General features: G+C 44.4%; 1 protein-coding gene across 5 annotated transcripts in view; it reads right to left on the bottom strand.

The window, feature by feature from the left end:
• Window positions 1-8,511: 8,511 nt before the first annotated feature.
• The window catches only part of CAMK1D (calcium/calmodulin dependent protein kinase ID), a 217,690-nt gene continuing 205,326 nt past the window's right edge, over window positions 8,512-20,875 (bottom strand). For 2 of the 5 annotated variants that reach the window (XM_035317392.1, XM_035317406.1), the window contains exons 9-11: window positions 19,209-19,296; window positions 18,604-18,742; window positions 14,962-15,422 (exon numbers count right to left, since the gene is read on the bottom strand). In XM_035317392.1, coding sequence (XP_035173283.1) covers window positions 15,301-15,422; window positions 18,604-18,742; window positions 19,209-19,296 — 349 coding nt within the window. In that variant the 3' untranslated portion in view covers window positions 14,962-15,300. Of the gene's footprint in view, window positions 12,455-14,961; window positions 15,423-18,603; window positions 18,743-19,208; window positions 19,297-20,875 lie in introns of those variants that run through there. The other 3 variants (XM_035317413.1, XM_035317419.1, XM_035317399.1) reach the window with 3 other exon arrangements.

The following is a 20,875-nucleotide window of genomic DNA, read 5'->3' as shown; positions in this document are numbered from 1 at the left end:
GCAGAACAGCAAGAGATCTGGTGGGGGGTGGTGTGACTTAGCAGAGGAAGAGGGGAGCAGCAGCCCTATCAAAAAGCATTTCAGGTAATTTAACCTTCACGACCCATTCCTTCCTCTCTTTCTCACCCCAGGAGGAAATAGGTTTGATGGGCAGAGGTGTCTACCTTGGGCCTGAGGCTCCCGGGGCTTGGGAACAGGACAGAGGGGAGCATCACACCGAGCTGCACCAGGGGAGGCAGAAAGCACAGAGCAGCAGGTTAACATTTATGTTTCACTTCCCCTGCCCAGAGAAAAGCCTCTGGGCCAGAAGGGACTTCATCTGCCATGCCAATAACACCCCAGCAGACTAGAGAAGGGATGAGATGCCTGATCCCTGCGTGCTCTCCAAGGACAAACACATGCCTGCATCGTAAAGGGGTGCTTGCTTGATCTGTTCCCATGCATTTCCATGGGAATGGGGCAGCTGTTTTGGTTTCTTCTTTTTCATATTACTTTTAAGATTATTTCTGAAATACCCTGCTAGCTGGAGACTTGGCCTCAAGAGATAAGGAAGAGGAAATGTCACAGACCGTTGTCAATAAATTATTTTTCCTATTTCTTAATGCCAGGAAATACAGCTCTTGCTGGAGAAAAACAGATCATAAGCTACACTATCTTAAAATTATTTGTTTTAGATATGTTAGAAATTGCAATAAGTACCAATAGCTACAGAGTGTTAGTTGGAAGCTGGCAGCAAGGAAAATATTTTCTGTAGTAAAAGAAAATATCTTCTAATTCAATCTCTGTTTTCTTGTGTATATGATGGTGACTCAGGCTAGTTTTAGGTTTACAATCTATTTTTCTTCACATGCACAACATGAGGGCTCCATTTTGATCCCCATGAGCAGCTGATGAAGACCTAATTTCTGCCTCAAGAAATGGATCGTATAATTGGAGCTGGAACCTTGCTAAGAGGGTGAGACAGCTCTGATTTTATAACTTTTTCAGTAGCTGTATTTACGCTTTTCAAGTTGAAAGTTTCCATGCTGGTGCCTGTCTCTGCCTCAGTGCATGGAAAAAAATGTTTCCAAACTGTCAACCATCTCTGAGGCTGTCTGCAACTGAAAAACATTTTATTTTTTTTCTAAATATTTCTCCTGATTTTTTTACCATCACCATCTCCAGAGCTGGAGTCTGATGAGGATATTTTTATATCAGGTTTGTTATTTCTGTGGAAAATCCACCTAAATTGTAATGAATGGTTATGAGTCCTTCAGCGGCATAGACTCAGACATCTTCTTTACCAGCTTTGCTGGCCTGGTCTTAGGGATCATGCTGGTGCTGGCCACTGGTGACACTGCTGGCATTGCTGGGTAATAGGGTGCAATATGATGGGTCAAGCGGTGCCACTTGCTAAAAGTCTCTGCCAGGAAGCATTGTGTGTTTGCATCCTCATGTCACCAGGGAAGTCCATCCTGTGGCCACACACATGCTACCTCACCCTGTGGGGAAGGAAACCCATCATCCACCTGGAAATCAGGAAGAGCCAATTGTCCTTAAAGTCCCCATGACACATATCTTCAGTTAGGTGGTTAGATCAGATCTGTCAGCAGAGCAGAGAGAAAACAGGACTGCCTAATGGACAAGGAGCATCTGCCAGAGTACCTCACGAGGCTACCTTATCCATCCAGACCCCAGAATTACATATATCCTGTCTCACCTCCCCAAGACAACAGCAATACTCCCCTCTCTGGGCTCGTTACAATAGCATTTGCCCCACTGGTCACTACGAATGGCACATGCTGAACACACTGAGGGATGCACGGTCTATAATATAATAATATCTTCTGATTATCCCGGCATTCCTTCAGTCCTGTTATATTTAATAAATATCACCCAAACTCTGACATGCAAGCACATCTGGAAGAAGAGAGCTGCTTGACAACCCCTGCAGCAGCATTAAGGTCATTTCAGGGGAGAAAAGAGAAAGGATTTTGCACTGATAGGAGACTGGGGTCTGGTTGTGGGAGAAGATGTAGGTGCCCTGGTGGAGAGTACTCAGGGACAGCCAGGGACCAGCTAAAGTTAGATTGGCAATGTGGGCAGACTCTCCTAAATCAATGGAATAAATAACCATAATAATAAAAATAAAACTAGTAGCACTACAAGAAAATTTAAGTATTAATATAATAATGAATAAGAAAATTCATAGTAATAGATATCTGTGAAAATAAACACAAATGTGGAGCTAGCCGATACTGCCAACTTAGTGACAATGTCTGGTTTTAATATATATGGCTTTATGCATATATTTATATATTTAATATATGGTTTAATGCACATGGGACTATACACACATAGGCCTTGGGAAGTGAGGAAATACAGTTCAATACCCATCCTTGTCACTGAGGTGTCAGCAGTGGCTGAAACCCCCCAAAGCCCTGCACCGAGCCAGGAGCACAGAGCTCCCAGGGTAAGCTGCATTTGAAGCTTGGTGGCACCAATGCCAAAGTGAAGGGAAGTCTTCATGGCAAAGCATGATTCAGGGGCTTATTTTGTGTTTTTATCCAATTTAATGGAAAAGGAATGAGTGCAGGTGAGTGCACATATTCAGGTGGAAATCCTGAAGGTGCCAGACCTGGAGGTTAACATACCCCAATGTGCCACAACATGCCTGAAGGCTTGGGCAAGCACAGGCAGCAAATACCCAGCCTGCTGAGGTACAGCCCCAGGCAGAAGACATCAGCACCGCTAATGAGGTGTTTCATGTGTGCCAGGAGCCTTCACAGCCCCTGCACAATTATGCAGGTGAGTGTAAGGAGGGATAATACATCCATCCTGAGCCCCATGGACCTATTGAGCTTTAAATGCTGGGTGCAGGGGCTGCTCTCCTTGCGGCCCTGTCGGTTACCCAGGGCCAGGGGATGTGGGAAGAGGATTAATTTCCACATATTTCCTTGTTCTGAATCTGCCTGCTTCACTCTTGCAGGCCAGCCTGTTGTCTCAGCTATTGCAGCCACTAAGCAAAAGCAAGTCCACCCTCCTAACTGTTGCTTGCACAGCTCCCAGACCACATTCAGTAAAGCCCCAAATCCACCAAAAGCAACAAATATGAAGCCATCCTGCAGTGGACACAAACCCTGTCATCCTCCTCTTCCAAGCCAAACTAAAACACTGCACGTTGGTCTTGGCTTTGTAATTATAACATATCTCCATCTTCAGATTTGGTGCATTTGACCTGGCACCAAGCTTTTTATTATTATTATTATTTTTATTTTATTTATTTTATTTTTTTTTTGTTCCAGCTGCAACTGTCCAAAAATGCATATGATGAATTCAGCTGCAGCCAGCTTAGAAGAGCTGACATCTACTGCAGCATCTCAGGCAGCCCCAGCGTGGTGGAATGGTGCTGCTCTTAGAGAGCCATGGGCAGTTCAAGGGCAGGGTATCAGGGTGCTGGATCTGGCCCCTGTTAATGGAGCAAAATCAGTGCTGCAATCAGACCACCTGTACCTAATTCTGCATGCTGACTCAGGATCTACATAAGACAGAGAAAGGAAAATGTAATCACACTGTTTTAATTAAAGACAGTGGAAGTTTTCCAGCTATGTCTCCATAGCCTGCGTGAAGACAAAAATCCCTCTTCTGCTAAATGGATAAAATAAAATGCATTGTCATGCTGGGGATCAAGCTGATCCGAACTTTATATCCTCATTTGCTCTGCGTTTAATTCTCACCATTTTTAATTAACTGCAGATTTTCTTTGGTTTCACAACTTTATCTTTGGAGCAGATTCTTTGTAGTCTTTATAGAAGCAGGCTTTGGGGTGTAGGAGCAGAGCTGGTGAGGGGAAATAATGTAAAGCAGGGCTGTAGATGGGAAGTAGTATTTTCTCTGCAGCAGGAACCACCATCAAACGAGATGCAATGTATGGTCTTCACCGATGCAATGGGAGGAAGCAGCATATTTCCAGCTATAGAACAGCAGGCTTTAAGCTGTAAGAAGTTACAGGCAGCCTGGGCAACACAGAGCTCTTTAGCAATGGGTAGAAAACACATCGCTAATGCAGCAGTCTTGCTGGAAATCCAGCAGGGAAGACCTGTGCAGGCAATGGGAAGTACCTATCCATCACGTAGGGCAGCCACAGTGGCCAAAACTTCTCGTGGATGTCAGGACTTACTGTAGGGAGATCCTTGCAGATGGTGGTCCTTCTCACAGGTGCTGCCTGTGCCTCCACCTAAATGTTCATCTGGGCACTGAGGTGCTACAGTGGGGATGAGAAAAAAAAATTGGGACATGACAAAAGACCTCAAAATAATAACTAAAATAAAAAATAAAATGAACAAACAAACAGAAACCAAGCAAGCAAGCAAGCAAGCAAACAAACAAACAAAAACAAACAAACAAAAAAAAAACAAACACAGAGATTTGGTCTCCCAAGAGAGGAAGGATTCTCAGGGTGTGTTCTAGCCACAGGCTGCATTCATTTTTGAGATCTTAAATATATTTTTTAGATCTCCTAAATAACTTGCATGCAAAGTCAAAGGATGTCCAGAAAGCATGAACTGGAACCTAGGCTTTAGACTCACATTTTACCATTTTCTTCCACCCACCCCTTTGCTGTGGGGATGAAGTTTGATGAAGTTCTATTTTTTCTCACTCTGAGGACATGTATTTTGGATGAAGAGACAAGGGCACTGTAGACTGATTTGCTGAGCTTCAAACTCCATGATACAAGTGGCAATTCAGTCGGATAAGCTTGTTCCTTTTTAACTTTTTATGGATTTTATTAAGAAGCATGAACAGACAAAAATCCCTCTAAGCAAGCATATTACCAGCCTAATTTACTAGACTTTCACTAAAGCAATTAAAGACAAAATGATGCAATAACACAATTCAGGACCCAATTAAGACTGAATCAGTAAATCAAAGGTCTAAATCACCACCATAAGAACACAGATAATCAAAACAAGTTGTGAGGATAATGCTGAACAGAAGTACTGTATTAACATTTCCTTGGGAGAATTTAAAAAAATAAATACTTTCCAGTTCAGGTCCCTGGTTCATCTTGTTACTACCAGCCTAGTGGTGATGGGCACAGCCTGGTATATGTCCATCAGGCAGCTGGGGAGCATTGCCATACAGATCTCCTTGGCCTTGCAGTGGCTATGTAGCCCTGGGCACTGTGACTTTCAGGCACAGGTGTCTGGACCCTGTGCATCTGTCTGCAACCTGCCCATCTGTTTAGAAACATTTGGAGCTAAATCATCCCATCGGCCAGTCACCACCTCCTTTGCTCAGCTAAGTAAAGCCCCCTGGTGTCCCGCTAACAAATCCTTCTTTAGTGCAACTTTTCGCTCTTTTTTGAAGGTCTTCCCCTTTCTTCCAGCTGAGCTGCTGAAAAGTCAGTTCTGTCCAGATTTAACACGAACTGTTGGTACAATCAAGGACATGGCACTTGCTGCATAATGTGACTATTCAGCCAGGAATGATCCTCTGACCAACATCACGGCAAGTTGTCCTTCAGGAAAGCATTTCAGGTTCTTACTTACTAACAGGTATTTGCACAGAGACTCGTCTTCTCTGTGAAAAAAAAGGAATATACAAGGTGAAAGTTGAAAATATTTTCCTTTGTTCCTTGGGATCTTTAACTAATTTCTACGTTATCTGGACTTGATAGTGAAGATTCAGTCAACACTGCAGTCTGTTGCTCTGGACTGCTGAAGCCCCTGACCAGAGAAGTTGTGGATTCTCCCTGGAGATGAATAAAAGTCACCTTGATGCTGGATGTGATCCTGGGCAGCCTGCTGTAAGTGACCCTGCTTGAACAGGAGTGTTGGACCAGATGACCTCCAGAGGTCCCTTAAACCTCTCAGCAATTTTGTTATTTGTAATGTCTCAAAATCCCTAAAAAGTGCATTAGGAATCATATAAGTACTTAGGAAGGGAGAAGAATTGGAAATCCCCCAACACAGGCTTCCACTGTGATCACCATTTGACTCAACAGTGGCACATTTGATGGCTGTGAATTTAAACATTGTCCTAGGAATTCAGGCAGTGAGGGCAGGAAGAAAACACTAGTATCTTGTCTCTGAGAGAGCTGAGATAAAACTGACAAGATCTGATACAAGATCTTCCAGTAATGAAGAGGAGATACTGAGGTGCCAAAGGACTGCTCAGGTTGGTGAAAAGCTTCTGCTGATGATGACCTGGTTCCAACCCCCTGCCATGGGCAGGGACACCTTCCCCCAGCCCAGGCTGCCCAAAGCCCCATCCAGCCTGGCCTTGGGCACTGCCAGGGATGGGGCAGCCACAGCTCCTCTGGGCAGCCTGGGACAGGGCCTCACTGCCCTCAGAGGGAAAAATTTCTTCCTAATCTAAATCTACCCTCTTTTAGTTTAGAGTCATTACACCTTTTCCTTTCATTATACTCCCTGACAAAGAGTCCCTCCCTACCTTTTTTTTGTAGGCCCCCTATGTACTGGAAGGCTGCAATAAGGTCCCACTGGAGCCTTCTCTTCTCTAGGCCAAAGAGCCCCAATGATATGATATGATATAAATTACTATGGTGGTATTACATATATACACACTTCAGTGTGTGTCCATCATATGGCTGTACTTTTCTGTCTATAGAGACAGGAGTTTATCCATCAACTCCCTTTAGGGTCAGTATGGGCTCATGGTAAATACACGTGTGGCACATTTTTTCCCTGCAGTTGGTCAAGGATCTGATCTACTCTGGTGCTACTTTGAGCAAATGCAAACCTGAAGCAGCTCAGTTATAAACATGATATGTGCCTTTTCAGTATTGAGGCTAACTGCCCAGCTGGCTGCCAGCAAAAGGAAACATTTGTTTGAGATTTTTTAAGCATTTCTGATCACTGCTAGACTGTAAGCTGAGGTAAGGAAGTGAACACAGCTCTTGCTTCTGCCCCAGATAAAGAAATGAAAAACATACAAGAGCCTATATGGCGCCAAAGAAAGCACAAAGCTCATGATTTAGATGGGAACAACAAATTACCTATTGGCTCTATCATTATTATTAATTTCCCTAAACAAAACACTTTGTGAAGAAGGTAAACAGCTCATTAATTGACTGTAAATGTATCACAATGTTGCAGTTATAAAGAAAGAAAAAAAAAAAGACAATGTGATATTCAGGCTAAATAAACAGAGCTTGGAAGTCAGGAATTTATCCCAGTGTAATCCAGAAAGCCCAAATGGCAAACAATCTGGAAATACTCAGCTGAATACTTGCAGTGCTGATCCAGATGGTCCTTCTTTCCACTCCCCTATTTATCAACAATGCTTGTTATTTCAGTAATTTGGCTTTGTTAAAGAGCTCCACCATACTAAGGACATGGATGTGCTGGGCAGGACACATACCCACAGCAATGGATATGTGAAAAAGTATAATATGATGGGAACAGCATGTCCCTATGGCATCTTATGTGTGAATACCAACACCCAGAAAGCCTTCAAGATAAGGCCAGTCCCCTTCTCTCTGGTACGACCATGGCTGTTGCAAATCTATCCCACTCCCTGAGATGAATTTTTGCGCAGATGTAGTTTTCCAAAGATGTACCTTCCTATGGACATGTTCTTCTGAAGCACAATGGCAAGTTGTGGAGCCCATCATCTAATCCTAGTTCAGTGATCACAGTTTGATACCACAGCTTTGAAACAGTAATCAGGTTGGTTCTGGTGCTTGTTTCTTTCCTGGCAATATAAAAGACTTTTGTGTAATTTGTCTTTTTCTTTATATTGCTATGGGTTGAGCATTATCACTGCTGTTCATTTCAGCTCTGTTATGGAGCCAGTTATCTAAATCCACGGGGCTTTAACCCCAAGCATGGCCCAACCTCCCTGATGGACACCCAACAACTGTTGTCTAGGCAAAATGACTTTGCCTGCTTTATTTTAAAGGAGAGGTGAAGGGAAAGGAGTTCTTGTGTGCCAATGAGGAAAAGGCAGAAATGTAGAAATAAAATGGGGAAAATGAAGAATCAGGGTTAAAAATAAATAAATAAAAAAAAACAAGTCTACACACACCAGCAACGTGGTCTGGAGGAAAAGGAAACCAATGAGGAAATGCACACAATGACCTTTGGAGCCCAGTGCTCCAAAGCACTGTTACAGAAACATTAGCAAAGATCTCGTCTCCTTTCATGATTCTCACCACAGGCTGTGTAAACCACCAGGACCAGCTCAAAGGTGCACCAACAACTGCATCTCCTTATCCCAGCTCCACATGGACACTCAGGAGAGTACCAGGATATCCCCAAGAGATAGCTGTGTCTCTGTGTGTTGCCATAAAACATCACTTCCAATAGCAATTTTAGGAAACAACTAGTGGACTTATCATTCATTTCCTTCTAATTCATTTCCTTATGGAGTGAATTAGGGAGGAAAAAAAAAACTCATTTGGAAATCATTGCATAAAACAGCAAAGGCACCATATAAATTATTTGCTTCTTTTCTTGCACATAGGTGGAGACTCACGCACTCAAAAACAACACACTTCACAAAAGGGTGATTTAATTGGATTTATTGGAGGAAAACAATTAGTCATCCCTTTAAATTCTCATTATGATAGAAATCTCGATATGTATACATGATTGTCAAGGCAGAGAACCACTTGCGATGTAGCCCCATTAACAATTTGCAGTATTGCAAACTCATTATGCAGATAAAACTTTTGCGATGCCTTAATACATGCATGGAGTAAATACACATTCTCCCTTCTTTTTGGACATGGATGCTGTTATGAACTTGTATCAATCACAAGACCTGCAATATTAGGCACACTGACATTCCTTGATTAAGATTTAAGCCTTTGTAGAAAACATGCTTGCATTTTCGTTAAAAGTTGACCAAGAGATGTTTTGCAGTTGAGGTCACTGGGGAGTCACTGCTCTGGGCAGACTGGTTTCTTTTTTTTTGGTTGTTTGCTGACCCAAATCAAATACCTCTCTAAAAAAAAAAAAAAAAAAAAAAAAAAAAAAAAAAAAAAAAGACCCAAACTGACCAAAATGCTGTTTCTTAACTAGAGGCCAATAAGCAACAGGGTGCTGATGTTGCGTTGACCAGAAATAGGAGTCGAGCCACATCTCCCACTGAGCTATGTATGACCTTCCATGCTCTTCACTTTGGGGGTGATGCTACAGCTTGGCCTGGCAAGACACAGCATGCACAACACCAGGCTGGACTTGCAGGATGCAGATGAAAGGTGGAAAAGCTTAGGGCTGCTCTGAGCACCTCCTGGGGTCTCCCACCCACTGGGAACCACAGGACAGGTCCACCTCCTCATGGAGCATCCTGCCATGTGCTGTCTCAGCAACCTGAACTTGGGCTGATTTACAATTATCATTAATGATGATTTTTGCACTGCCAGGCAGTGTCTTGGTGATGACACAGCATCCTGACTGAGCACCAGCCTTGAAGGTGGGCTCAGGACTTCTTGGTGCTTTCAGCCACCACGGAACAAACCCTGACATAATTTCCAAGGACTGATACCTGCTCCTTATGCTACCAACACAGCACTTTCTCTCCATCCCTTCTACTTGGCGTGCCCTTACCACAAGCCCAGTACCATTTCCCAACCCTTTCAGATGCCTTTGTGTTGAGTTTTGAAAAGACGAACACCTTCCACACCAATGCAGTGACCATGGAGGAGCTGGGACTATTGCCCTGTCAACACTCACAAAAGGATTGGGCCAGATGTGCTAAAACCAACACGTGGCCTTCCTGCATCCCTGCCCTGCCAAAGAAAGCACACATGAAAATGGAATGATGATCAAGGGAAGACGAGGCAAGGCCATGTTTTCCATGTGGAAGAAGCACCATGCCAAACTCTTCCGTGGATAAATGGTGGCATGGCTACATGGAGGCTTAAGGACTGATTGCAAGTATTTAGGCGGTGATGCTGGGGAAGACGCTTCCGTATTTGATGTTTCAGAAATGATGGGATAATTAGCTGAGCTCGTTGCCCTATTTCATGCAGGCAAATAGTCACAGCATCTTGGTCCACAAAATGCAGTTCATTCTGCAATGGGTGAGAAAGAAATACCTCCTAAGAGAAAAATACTAAGAATTGAGCAAACCAGCCAAAGTTTTCACTAAGAAAAATGAACCAAAAAAAAAAAAAAGAGAAAACAACCCTAAAGACACACAATGATGTGCTTTTTGGCAGCCCTGAGCATCAGCAACCCAGGGAAGGTATTTTAGATGCAGGCCAAACTTTTTAACATCATGTTCAAAGGGGGGCCCTCCCCGACTCCCTGTTTCTAGATGTGTGTACGTGACTGCTGCATAGTTTTCAGCTGCTCTGGATGGTGACTCTTCCTGCACATGCTGCAGAGCATTCCACAGAAAGACAAAATACATTATCAGGATTTGCAGTATCTTGTTCACAAAACATCAGCTTTTGCATTTACTCAAACTTAACGATGGATTTCAAGTTACAGATACATTAAGTCATTTAAAAGCAAAATCTAGAAGAAACCCCTTGAAGAAAAGGCTGGATCGAATGTGCATAAAGAAAAGGCTCGGGAAATACAGAAACCGTGAACAGCAGTTTAATACATGCAGTGCAGTAACATGCATTTATTGGACATTTTGGTGCCATCATTAGTTCAGCGCTTGCGAGTGTACAAGCCATGATTCTGCTCTGGGGCATGGAAAAATGTAAGAGCTGCTCTTCTGACCTTACTGTTTATGAAAAGGAGGAATAAAATAACCAACTGGACAGAGCAGTGGCACGCATTGAGGTGGGGAAGGGGTCTTGAAAACCAGAGTCTGGGATAAAAACCCTTTATCCTTGGCTATAAACACTATGTACACAGCTTTGACCCAACAGCACAAGGTTGGACCAAAAAACCTGAACCGGCTCCTGACTGCCCAGCAGTGGGACCTGCGATCCCTGGGGCCAGAGCACGCACACACACACACGCACGCAGGGGTGGACAGGCAGGACCCAGCTGCAGGGAAGGTGGGGAAATGAAAGGGATGGAGTAAAACTGCTGCTGGGCGAGAAATCAGGGATGAGCAATGTACCAGGGGAAACCCTGTTCGCACAGTGCTTGTGGGCAGGTTCCTGCACTCAGCCATTGCTAGCTCATCCTCCATGCTCCATTTTGATGCTGTTTGCCTTGGATGCTGCAGTCTCCGGGTGTGTTTCTGCTTTTTGCTTGAATGAGTGTGGTTCACGCTTCTGGTGCAAAGAAGCACAATAATGAAGGCAAAACTCCCTTCCCATGAATAATTTCAGGGATGCGCCCAGGCTCTAGTTCAACCAGATAAACACGCATAGGAGCAGGAATGCAAGTAATCCCCTTAAATGGCAATTTCCATGTGCTGAAAGGAAGATACTTCTGTACCTCGGGGCTCAGGCTAGAAGCTGCTATTCTGCAGGTGTACGAGTCCCTCAGCTCTTTAGAAAAACCAAAAGCAACAGTCGACTGTCTGCCTGAACTCGCTGGCAGAGTCAGACTGGTGTTTTTAAGCAGAGTTCACCTAGCTAGCACTGCTCAGACCTGGAGCTGTTACCCTAGGGGGAAATGTTAGCAGAGCTTTCCTTATAGCTTATCTAGTTGACTCCAAATTCACATTGCAGGACAAAACTCTCCCTGCTCACCAATGGCTAAATTGTCTGGCTTTTCCTGGGGGCTTGTTTCGCTAAAACCAAGGTCATGTTTAAGGAAGGGGCAGCCTCAGGGCCACTGACACTGCTCTTCTTGGGCATCCCTCTGGTTGTGTTGGCTTCTGGGGCTGGGAAATAGTTTTGGGCAAGCTCTGAAGCTCCTTGGAGCTGAGCAGAAAGAAGGACAACTGCTTACAGAAAAAAATACTGTTGGTAGCCACGGAGGTATGCAGGGAACACGCACAGAGCAAAACCCAATCCAATGCCTATTGCATACTACATGAAGATGATGACCAGAGGTCTGACACCCCTTTCTGTGGTTCAATTCATTTCAGGAATGAACCTCTATCATTTCTTGGTTTTATTTCAGTGCCACAACCAAAACAGACACACAAGGAGTACGTAAAATCCAATTATATTTTTTCTGACCCCACTACTCTAATGGCACCTGCACAAGAGCAACCAGGACAGAAAAGACATCACCAGCAGGGTAACACAGTCTCAGGAAAGCATCACTGCCAGGTTTCCCCGTATTCCTGCTTCCCCCCATGCGGCATGTCCACTCCGTGCTGCAGAAGGGGTGATCCAGCAGGCAGTGAGGATGCACCAGGAATGAAGTCACATGCAAAATCAGCAGCGTAAGCCCCTGCCACTGCAACACTGACTTTCAGCTCGCAGAGTTCACGGGCAGCCTGTCCTCACCCTTCTTCTGCGGGCTAAGGGGCCAGCTGGAGGTTTTCTGGATTTTTAGTTTTATTTTCCCAGCAAGAGCACTCTGCTGTTGGCATCAAAGATGGCCTCTGTGACTCTGGAGGTAAAAATCAACAATCAAAGCTGCAAGCAAAGAAAAAGAAGGGGAAGGAGCTGAGGAAAACAGGTTACAAACGAAAAACACATCGGTGCCAGTCAAGTAAAGCAGAAAAGGGAAACAGACAGGTGAGCCCAGGCTGAAGTCCTCGTGCGAGGAGTAAATCAAAGCTTGTTTAGTAGGATGACCCATTGGGAAAGAGCCCAGAAGGATTTTTCTACCTGTTCTGGCATGGCAAGGCCTAGATTTTGGGCTATCTACCTTTGGGCTATCAGCCCCTTCCCCACCTGCACACGTCATTTACTGGTGCAGGGGAAGGACTCGTGGTGTCACTGGAGCATCCCTGGCAGGCGATGCTGGGGTGTTTGCTGTGCCAGGCTGTGGTGCTCAGGAGCAAACAGCTCCAGCTCCCAGACACCCATCCCAGGTACTGCTAAGCCATCCCAGTTTACAGATTTGGAGAACCTGGTCAGGTCCTCAGCTGTGTCTCACTGATCCAAAAGAAGAGCTTCCCACCACACAAAACTGTAGCAGAAAAAAAACAATTTTGCTTCTAAGTGCTTCTGTTTCTCATCTTAACATCCCAGTGGTTGATAACAAACCTAAAATAATGATAATAAATTACACAGCTATGGCAGAATATTAGGTACAGGAAAGGGGAAAAAAAAAAAAAAAAAAAAAAAAAGGGAATTGCGTGTTTGGAAGGAAGAAATACCCCTCCAATAAAAAACACAGAAAGCACTGAGCATGGAGGGCAGCCGGTGTACAAGAACCCCCTGAATACAGGACAACACATCCACCTTTACTCCCACCACTGCTCTTTGGTTTGCAGATGGAAATCCATTTGCTTTCTTTTTTTTTTTTTACTTTTTTTCCTGCAAGATACATTTGAATGTTATGTTTTGCATAGTAGCTTCAGCAAATGCATTGAGTTCAAATCAAGTTTCAGAAAGGAGGAAATGCAAAGAGGGAATGCTTGAGCCTCAACCATAAAAACAATGGTCCAAAGACCAAAATATTCCCTAAACAAATCCTGCTTTTTGTGGCACGAGTGTAAATGTGGGAATTCGACTGACTCCAAGCTGGGGGACTGCCCACGTACATACATGCATCCAGAGCAGAGCTGAGCTTATGAGATCAGGTGGGTGCAGAATAACTCCAGTTTCTTGTGGGAGGAGTGTCTCCCAGACTAAAGCTTCCTTCCTCAGGTTGGTGAAATAAAGTAGCCTTGGCATGAGTGTAAATTGTATGATAGCAATTTTCGGCGACCTTTGTCCAGGTGACAGGGGTCTCATGGTGACAATGGTCTGAGCATAGGACAGGAGTATGGCTTGCAGCAAGGACAGCCCCTGCCCTTTGGTCTGCCCAAATCTCGAGGGTTTTGCTTAACCCCACAGGCATGGGTGGCTGTCCCCAGCACGGGGGCTCATTCAGATGTGCTGCAGCCCTCTGAAAATGGGGAGTAGCTTAATAACAAGGAAACTGGACTTCTATCGAGTGCCACCAAAGGAGTGGTCTGTCCGAACAGTCGGTGCTCATTGCCACCTGCTTTGCCAGCATTTAGCACTCCAAATGCAATGGATGAAATCCCAGCTCTGTTGGTCAAAGCCAACAGAGTGAAGCTGAAGCAGGACCTGGAAGTCTCGATGACAAATAATTATGGCTTTTTACAGCACGGTCACCGTTGGCTGATAAATTCAGCTGCACCTGTACTGCCTTTTGCAATGTTTTGTGCAGGATAAAGGACATGAACGTGGTGATTGAGCACAAGGCTTGTGCCTCTGGTTGGGGATGAGCCCGTTTGGGGTACAAGAGAAGTAACCTGGAGCTGTTGGGCAAATGAGGGCAGATTTGCTCTCCTCTCTATTTCAAGGTGCCTGGACACTCAACACAGTAGCTGTTCCCAAATAATGCACCAGCACGTGTAGCCTGGGAAATGCATGTATTAAGTAATTAAAAAAAAAAAAAAAAAAAAAAAAAGAAGAAGAAGAAGTTAAGTTAGCTTTTGTATATGAGCTCTACAGAGGGGTGCAAGCATCAGCCCTCTCCCAGGGGCAGAAACTGAGGCACGCAGAAATCATTTCTCTCTGCCCATCACATGCAGTGGCTGGAAGGGATTGCCAAGGAGGGAACTGCTGCAGGATGAGGCTCTGTTGTTTCACTTGTCCAGCTCTGGTCTGCTCCTGAAAGGCACCGCGTGCCGGCCTCTCCTCTCCAACAAGGGTGCTGCAGGCTCCCAGCACTGCAGAAATGGGTCTGGTGGTGACTTAACTCTCCCCGTGGCTTTCAAGGAGGAGGAGGAGGAGGAGGAGGAGGGGGAAAGCAGTGGTTTCTTACTCGGAGCAGCAGCAGCTCTGCTAAAGCCAGCCAGGCTTGCAGTCCAGTCTGAGGAGTGAGAAATGGCATGCCATTGAAATCCTCCTGGGTTGCCAAGTTAACGCCAACTCCTACCTACAGAAACAGCCTATCCCCCAGCTAACCAGGAGGAGGGACATTACTGGAAGTACTTCTTAAAAGAAAAAATATATATATATAATGCTCAGAAAAGTATCTCTATTTAAATAATCCAGTTGAGATGTTTGTAGTTAAAGGAAAAAAAAATAATACAACATATACTGTTACCTACACTGAGAAAAGAGTAAATCACTGGGGAAAAGAATGAGTGTTCATTAGTTAGAACATTGCTAGACTCACATATATATATATATATTTATATATATGTATATATATGTACAGCACCAGAGACTTAGATCCGTTCCCCCTGGAGTCATTGCAGTTTGTGATAAATGAAACATTTCAGAATTGCAGTATAAAATATGGCCATAAAAAAATCTTCTTTCTTCTAGTCCTTCAGCCCCGGCCGCCCGGGCTCTCACTTGCTCCCTGTGTGCACTGTGGTCACTGTGGTGGGTCTGGGTCTCCGGTCCCCTCCTACTGCCGAAACGCCTGAAGAAGCAGATGAAACAAAACTACAGAGAGTGGATGGAGACATACCTAAAAGGAAAGCCAGAAACAGAGTTAGAAGTGTTATTTTTGGAGGGGGGAATGTGGGTCTTGCTCCCAGAGCATGCTGCAGTGCAGAGGAGACACTGCTGGAGATGGTGTTCCTGGCTTTGGTATGTGTCCAGCCAGACTGAAGCTACATTTCTGGGGTTGAAGACAAAGAGTTGTGGGATTCAAAAATCCCTCCAGCATTGTGCTTGCTCAAGGTAATTTTCCTCATGGGCACGTCAAAGGTGATTAAACTTCTCATCAAGTCCATCTAGCTAAAGGAACAGACTGCTCACCTGGGCTAAGCACATTTCCCAGGCATCCTGGAAAGCTGCTGATAAAAAAGTGCAGTGGGTCAAACTTGCTGGTAAGTTCCTGTAAATCTAGAGAGAAGGTAAATCTGTGTGACTTGGACATCATTCTAGCGACACCTTATGTCACCTCGGGCTTTGCTGGTATGTCTCCTGGACTTCCAGCTAAGAGAGTAGATTGACATAGGTTGAGAGTCTGGACCCAATTTTTACCCAGGCAGCTGCTTTTGAACTAATCAAAGACTTTTCACAGATTTTCTTAATGAAAAATGAGGATTTAGCTAAATAGGAATATTTATAGAACATGTCCACTTCCAGTGAACCCTCCAGCACAGCTCTAAAAAACACAGCCTCCAAAGAATAACCCCTGAAAATCCCAAAGCAGGCTGGGTTCAGAATGACAGATTCCAGGTTTGGCTATTCGAGCACAACTTCAGCACTTCCCTTAGAAAATATTCATGTTGAGCACTAAAATCTATCCTTGCCATAGCTTTCCACAGATGATCTGCCCCTCTCTGTGGGGGAACACCTTGCATTTGCGTGGTGACCTTGCTCTGAGAAGGTGCAGGCTTGGTGTGATGAGAAATAAAGTTCATTTTTCCAGCCTGGTGAGTAGAGGATGGCTGAAAGCTACACTAATATATCTCAATCTAGAGTCTGGTACAGTCCCTTGAATACTCAGGATATTTTTGATGCTTGCTGTGACTTTTGCCTACTTTCCCAAGCTTGAAGGTGATGTTTCAGCCTCAGGGATGATTATCCTTTAACCACACCCAGCCATATCCCATTTCCCAGCAGCATTCAGAGCTGACACCTTGGCTTCATGTTGCAATATATGCATTACCTTAAAAACACAGAGATCTGGGTTCTGTAATCAATCTAGGCAGCCCAACCATGCCTAAACAGAATAAGCCAGGCACAGAAGACTGAAAATCAGGGCAATCCACTTGAGAAATCCCAACAGATTCACTTAGACTGTCCCAACAGGAAGCAAAACCCAGCCTAATGCATCTTTTCTGGCCTAACACAGAGTTAGGATGCAGCCTGATATAAGCTCCTCTTGGGCTAGGGCTGTATTTAATTGCCCTCGGTGATGTGAAACTACTGCATTTGAAACTGCTTGGAGAGCTCATTATATGTACTATTAATAGCATTAGGCAGGACTGCATTTTGTAATGGTGGCACAGCTGTTTCATGTAACTGGCTGCATGGATGGGATCTTTCCCATGCAAGAAATCTGTCTCCAGAGGTGATGGAGAAAGAAAGAGACAGGGCAGAGACCTCTGAGGTTTCCTTTTTCCCAGCAGGAGACATTCAGTGGGCTGTGCCTGACATGCCAGCTGCCTCTTAATGTCACACCTTGTATGTGTTCCTGACTGTCCTCACTGGTTTTCAGGGGCTCCAGCATCTCCTATTTTTTCTCTTTAATTAATTTCTTTGCAAAAGGGAAGCTCTTCAATATTTGTTGGCAAGCTCTTCTGTTGAACTTAACCTGCGATGATTGGAGATAGATACTTTTCTGCCTCGTGTTTCTGACATGGAAAAAAAATCACCTCTCAACACACCTGGTTTTAACCTTCATATCCCGGTTGACTTCTCCATCACTGCAAAAACAGGGCTGGATCCTGCACAGGGACTTGCTGGATTCTGGACTTTCTGTAGCCATTGAATAGACTTTAATCACTTCCCACCTTTGTGGTGCACGGATGTTTTTTTCCATTACTATTCAGACTACTCAGTGCAATTAATTATCACCTTCTGATATTGATCATCCATTAACTGGATGGATGGAGATTAATCACCCACCAGATGCTCTAGACCTAACTGGGGTCCAGCTCAGGCAGGAACCAAGATGAAGTTGCATTTTTCCCCTGTAATGGGTTTTCAACCTCACTGCATTGCCAGCTCATGGCTAAAGTGCTTTGCTGCTGGTCAGTGCTGCATTGCTCCTTTGCAGGTGCCAGGTGCATGCCAGGAGCACAGGGAAACTCTTTTGGCAGCACCTGTAGGATTTGGCGCTGGGCATTGCAAACTATCTGGGCACTGACAGGAGCTGCTTTGTTGAAATTGCTTGCATGAATCACCGTCAGACCAGGGATGCAAAGGGAAGGGGCTCTGCTCTGGCTCAGCCACGGCACAGGCTACTAGCTTTGTGGTGCTGCTGCTTGAAATAATCTCTTTTGTAAAGTTGTAAAGTCTGTGTCCCTCCATTTTGTGATATAAAAATCTCTACAGATGGATAGAAGGGAATAAAATAAAAGCCAGAGATTAAATCAGCTTCACTCACCCCAAGCATCTGACTCCATCGGGCAGCTTGAAAATCTCAGTTGCAGCAGAGAACAAACAAATCAGGGGCCAGACCCCGTAGTGCAGTGCAGAGCCTCAGCCCTGCTCATACAAGCGAGCCTCCTGTACAGGAGATTCTTTTGGCCCAGGCTGGGTTGGACTGGCAGGAGCAGTCTCCCCCACGGAAAATGTAAAGTGAGCCAATTTTTATGGGGGAAAATAAAAGTTTTATCACAAAACTGGAAACTTAAACATAAACATTTTGATTAAACTCTGCCAGATTTCAGCCAAATACATGACTCTTTCCTAGGGGTGTCTGGGTCTTTTTCCCAATCAAAAGCCCCTATGCTCCACAGGAGGAGGATCTCCCAAAAATGCACTAAGCTGAAAATTCAGTTTTTCAGTGCAAAAACATTTCCAATTGAATTATTACTTTTTATTATTATTATTATTATTATTATTGCCAGCTAAACATGAAAGCCTCAGTCCCTTTTCGGTCCTCATTTCAAACACCTGCTGGCAGCGAGGACTGCAGCCTGGGGGCAGATAGAAAAAGCATTTCCCACAGATTTTCTCCCACTACTCACAATCTTTCCGGGTGGTTGTATCAGACAGCGGCGTGGTGAGACCGAGGGTACCCGAGACACTGGCACTCGTGCTGTCCAGGCTGCTGCCGAGGTGTAACCGCCGCATGTGTCGCACAACTGCCGTGGCATTAAACGCTTGCTGGGGGAAAAAAAGAAAGAAAAATGAAAACATGGAGGTGGAAGTGTAACTTCCGCCATTCCCCTGGTTACTCTATGTTGGGATAAGTAGAGGAGTCCATCATTATCTCAACTTTTCCCAATCCCATCAGATGGGATGTGGTAGCCCAAAATACCTTCTCATGTTGGACATAACCTTCCCTGAACCAATGCTCAGGTCCCCCCATTGTTTTGTGTCCCCTGCTCTCTGACATATAACCAACCACTGGTGCTTTAGCCCTGGCCCCATACTCATTACATTCATGCATTGATGTAGCATGCCTTATAAGCAGCATATCTAGCCTAAGATGGGACCAACTATTATGTCCAAAATTTTGGGCCACAAAAGCATTTTCTATTTAAAGTATTGACATGATGTAAGGGCTTTGCAGATGCCATGGTAGCAGAGTTATGTGTCCAAGCATCACCTCTGAGGGTGGGTCACTTACTCTCCATTTGCTTTTTGCAAAGTTCTTCCGGATCTGAGCACTGACAGACTCGTGGATGTTCTTGTTGAGTGCCGTATCGCCAGCAATCCTGAAACAGGCAGACAAGGCGGGTTTTAAGACATCTTTTGCTCTCCTTGAATACCCATTCTTCATCTCCTCAACAGATAAGTCTGTTCCAAGGTGTGATTGCTCCTAGAGAGATGCTGATTCCATTCACATGAGGCCTCCGACTTCCCACCACTGTCTCTGCTGGCAGCAGTGGTGGAAAATCTGGGGCAATAAAAGCAAGCATAGATAAGGCTTGTAGATCTGGCAGCTACAAAGAGGTACGACCTTTTGTTGGTGCGTGGCTGCTTTCTGTCACCATTACAGCCCTTGATGAAAACATCGTACCTTTTTTTTTTCCCTTTACATCTAAACATTTAACATCAACAGGCTGAGACTACTTTTAGCCTCAGCCATGCAGCAGCCTCCAGAGCCACTCCAACCTGTCTGATTTGTGTTTGCACTGGAGATTTTCCTGCTACCCTACAACGTACATAGCCATTTGTCTTGATTAATGTAGATTAACAGTAAAACAGATACATGGACTCTCACTAAATTAGCACAGGCTGCCTGAATAGCTTAAGCTGAACAGCACTTGACTGAGAAACTTCATTGATATTGTGCAGTTTCTTGAACAGATAGAAATGTTCAAATATCTGTCAAACATAATTATTTCAAGAAGATTTTCTTAATTTACTTAACTCATCAAGGCATGAGATCTTTTGGAAGGGTAGGCACATCCGTGAACTAATGTGGGGCCATGTGCTGGGGTAAATTATGCTACCTGTTGTAGGTGAGGCCAGGAAGTAAAGATTGCCTCCTATATTTTTGTGATGTTTTCAGAAGTCTTTTTTTTTTTTTTAGCACCAGTGTAGAAGCCTGATGTTTATAAGCAATAGAAAATGATAATAATAATAATAATAATAAAGAAATAAGACATTTGTCAGGGCCAGAGCCTCCTGATCTGGGGACCTCCAATAACAGAATCAGAGGGTATGGGAGACACAATGATCATCTATTCCTCCCCTCCCCCCATTCCCCTTCTTTGTCAAAATAATTTTAACAGGTATTTACCTAACCAATCTTTAACGATCTCCAAAAGATGGAGACTTCTCTGACAACCTATTCTAGTGCCCCACTATCTTGCAGAAGACACGAAAACTAGTTTGTTCCCTTTGTCTTTGAAGCATCCTTTCACATATTTGAGGACTGTTATCATGTCTTCCCTCCGTCTTCTCTGCTCTAGACTAAACAAACTGATTCTTTCTCTGTTTCTTCATAACTCATATTTTCTAATCCTCTGATCTAGTGAGCTTCTCTGGACTTTCTCCAACTACTCCACATCTTCCTTAGAGGGCGGTACCCCAGCCTCACTCTTTTCCAACTAAGGCAGCAGAATGGCAGCACTGCTTTGTTTCTTAAAAGATGAAACTCTGCTTACATACCCCAGCCTGCTGTTTCCGTTTATGCATCCCATGAATTGGAGACATTCCTTTCATTTTGCCCAGACTGTTTCAAAGTGTAACCCTGTTCTTCAAAGGACTTCCAGCAATTTCTACTTTTGTGTCAATGGCACATCGAATTAGTGCTCTCTGGGAGCAGTCTCCTCCAAACTGCTCCCC

Source organism: Oxyura jamaicensis, chromosome 1 (genome assembly GCF_011077185.1).
Source record: "Oxyura jamaicensis isolate SHBP4307 breed ruddy duck chromosome 1, BPBGC_Ojam_1.0, whole genome shotgun sequence".
Taxonomy (NCBI): domain Eukaryota; kingdom Metazoa; phylum Chordata; class Aves; order Anseriformes; family Anatidae; genus Oxyura; species Oxyura jamaicensis.
The sequence above is the reverse complement of the archived record's forward strand: the minus strand, read 5'-3'. Positions and strand labels throughout refer to the sequence as shown.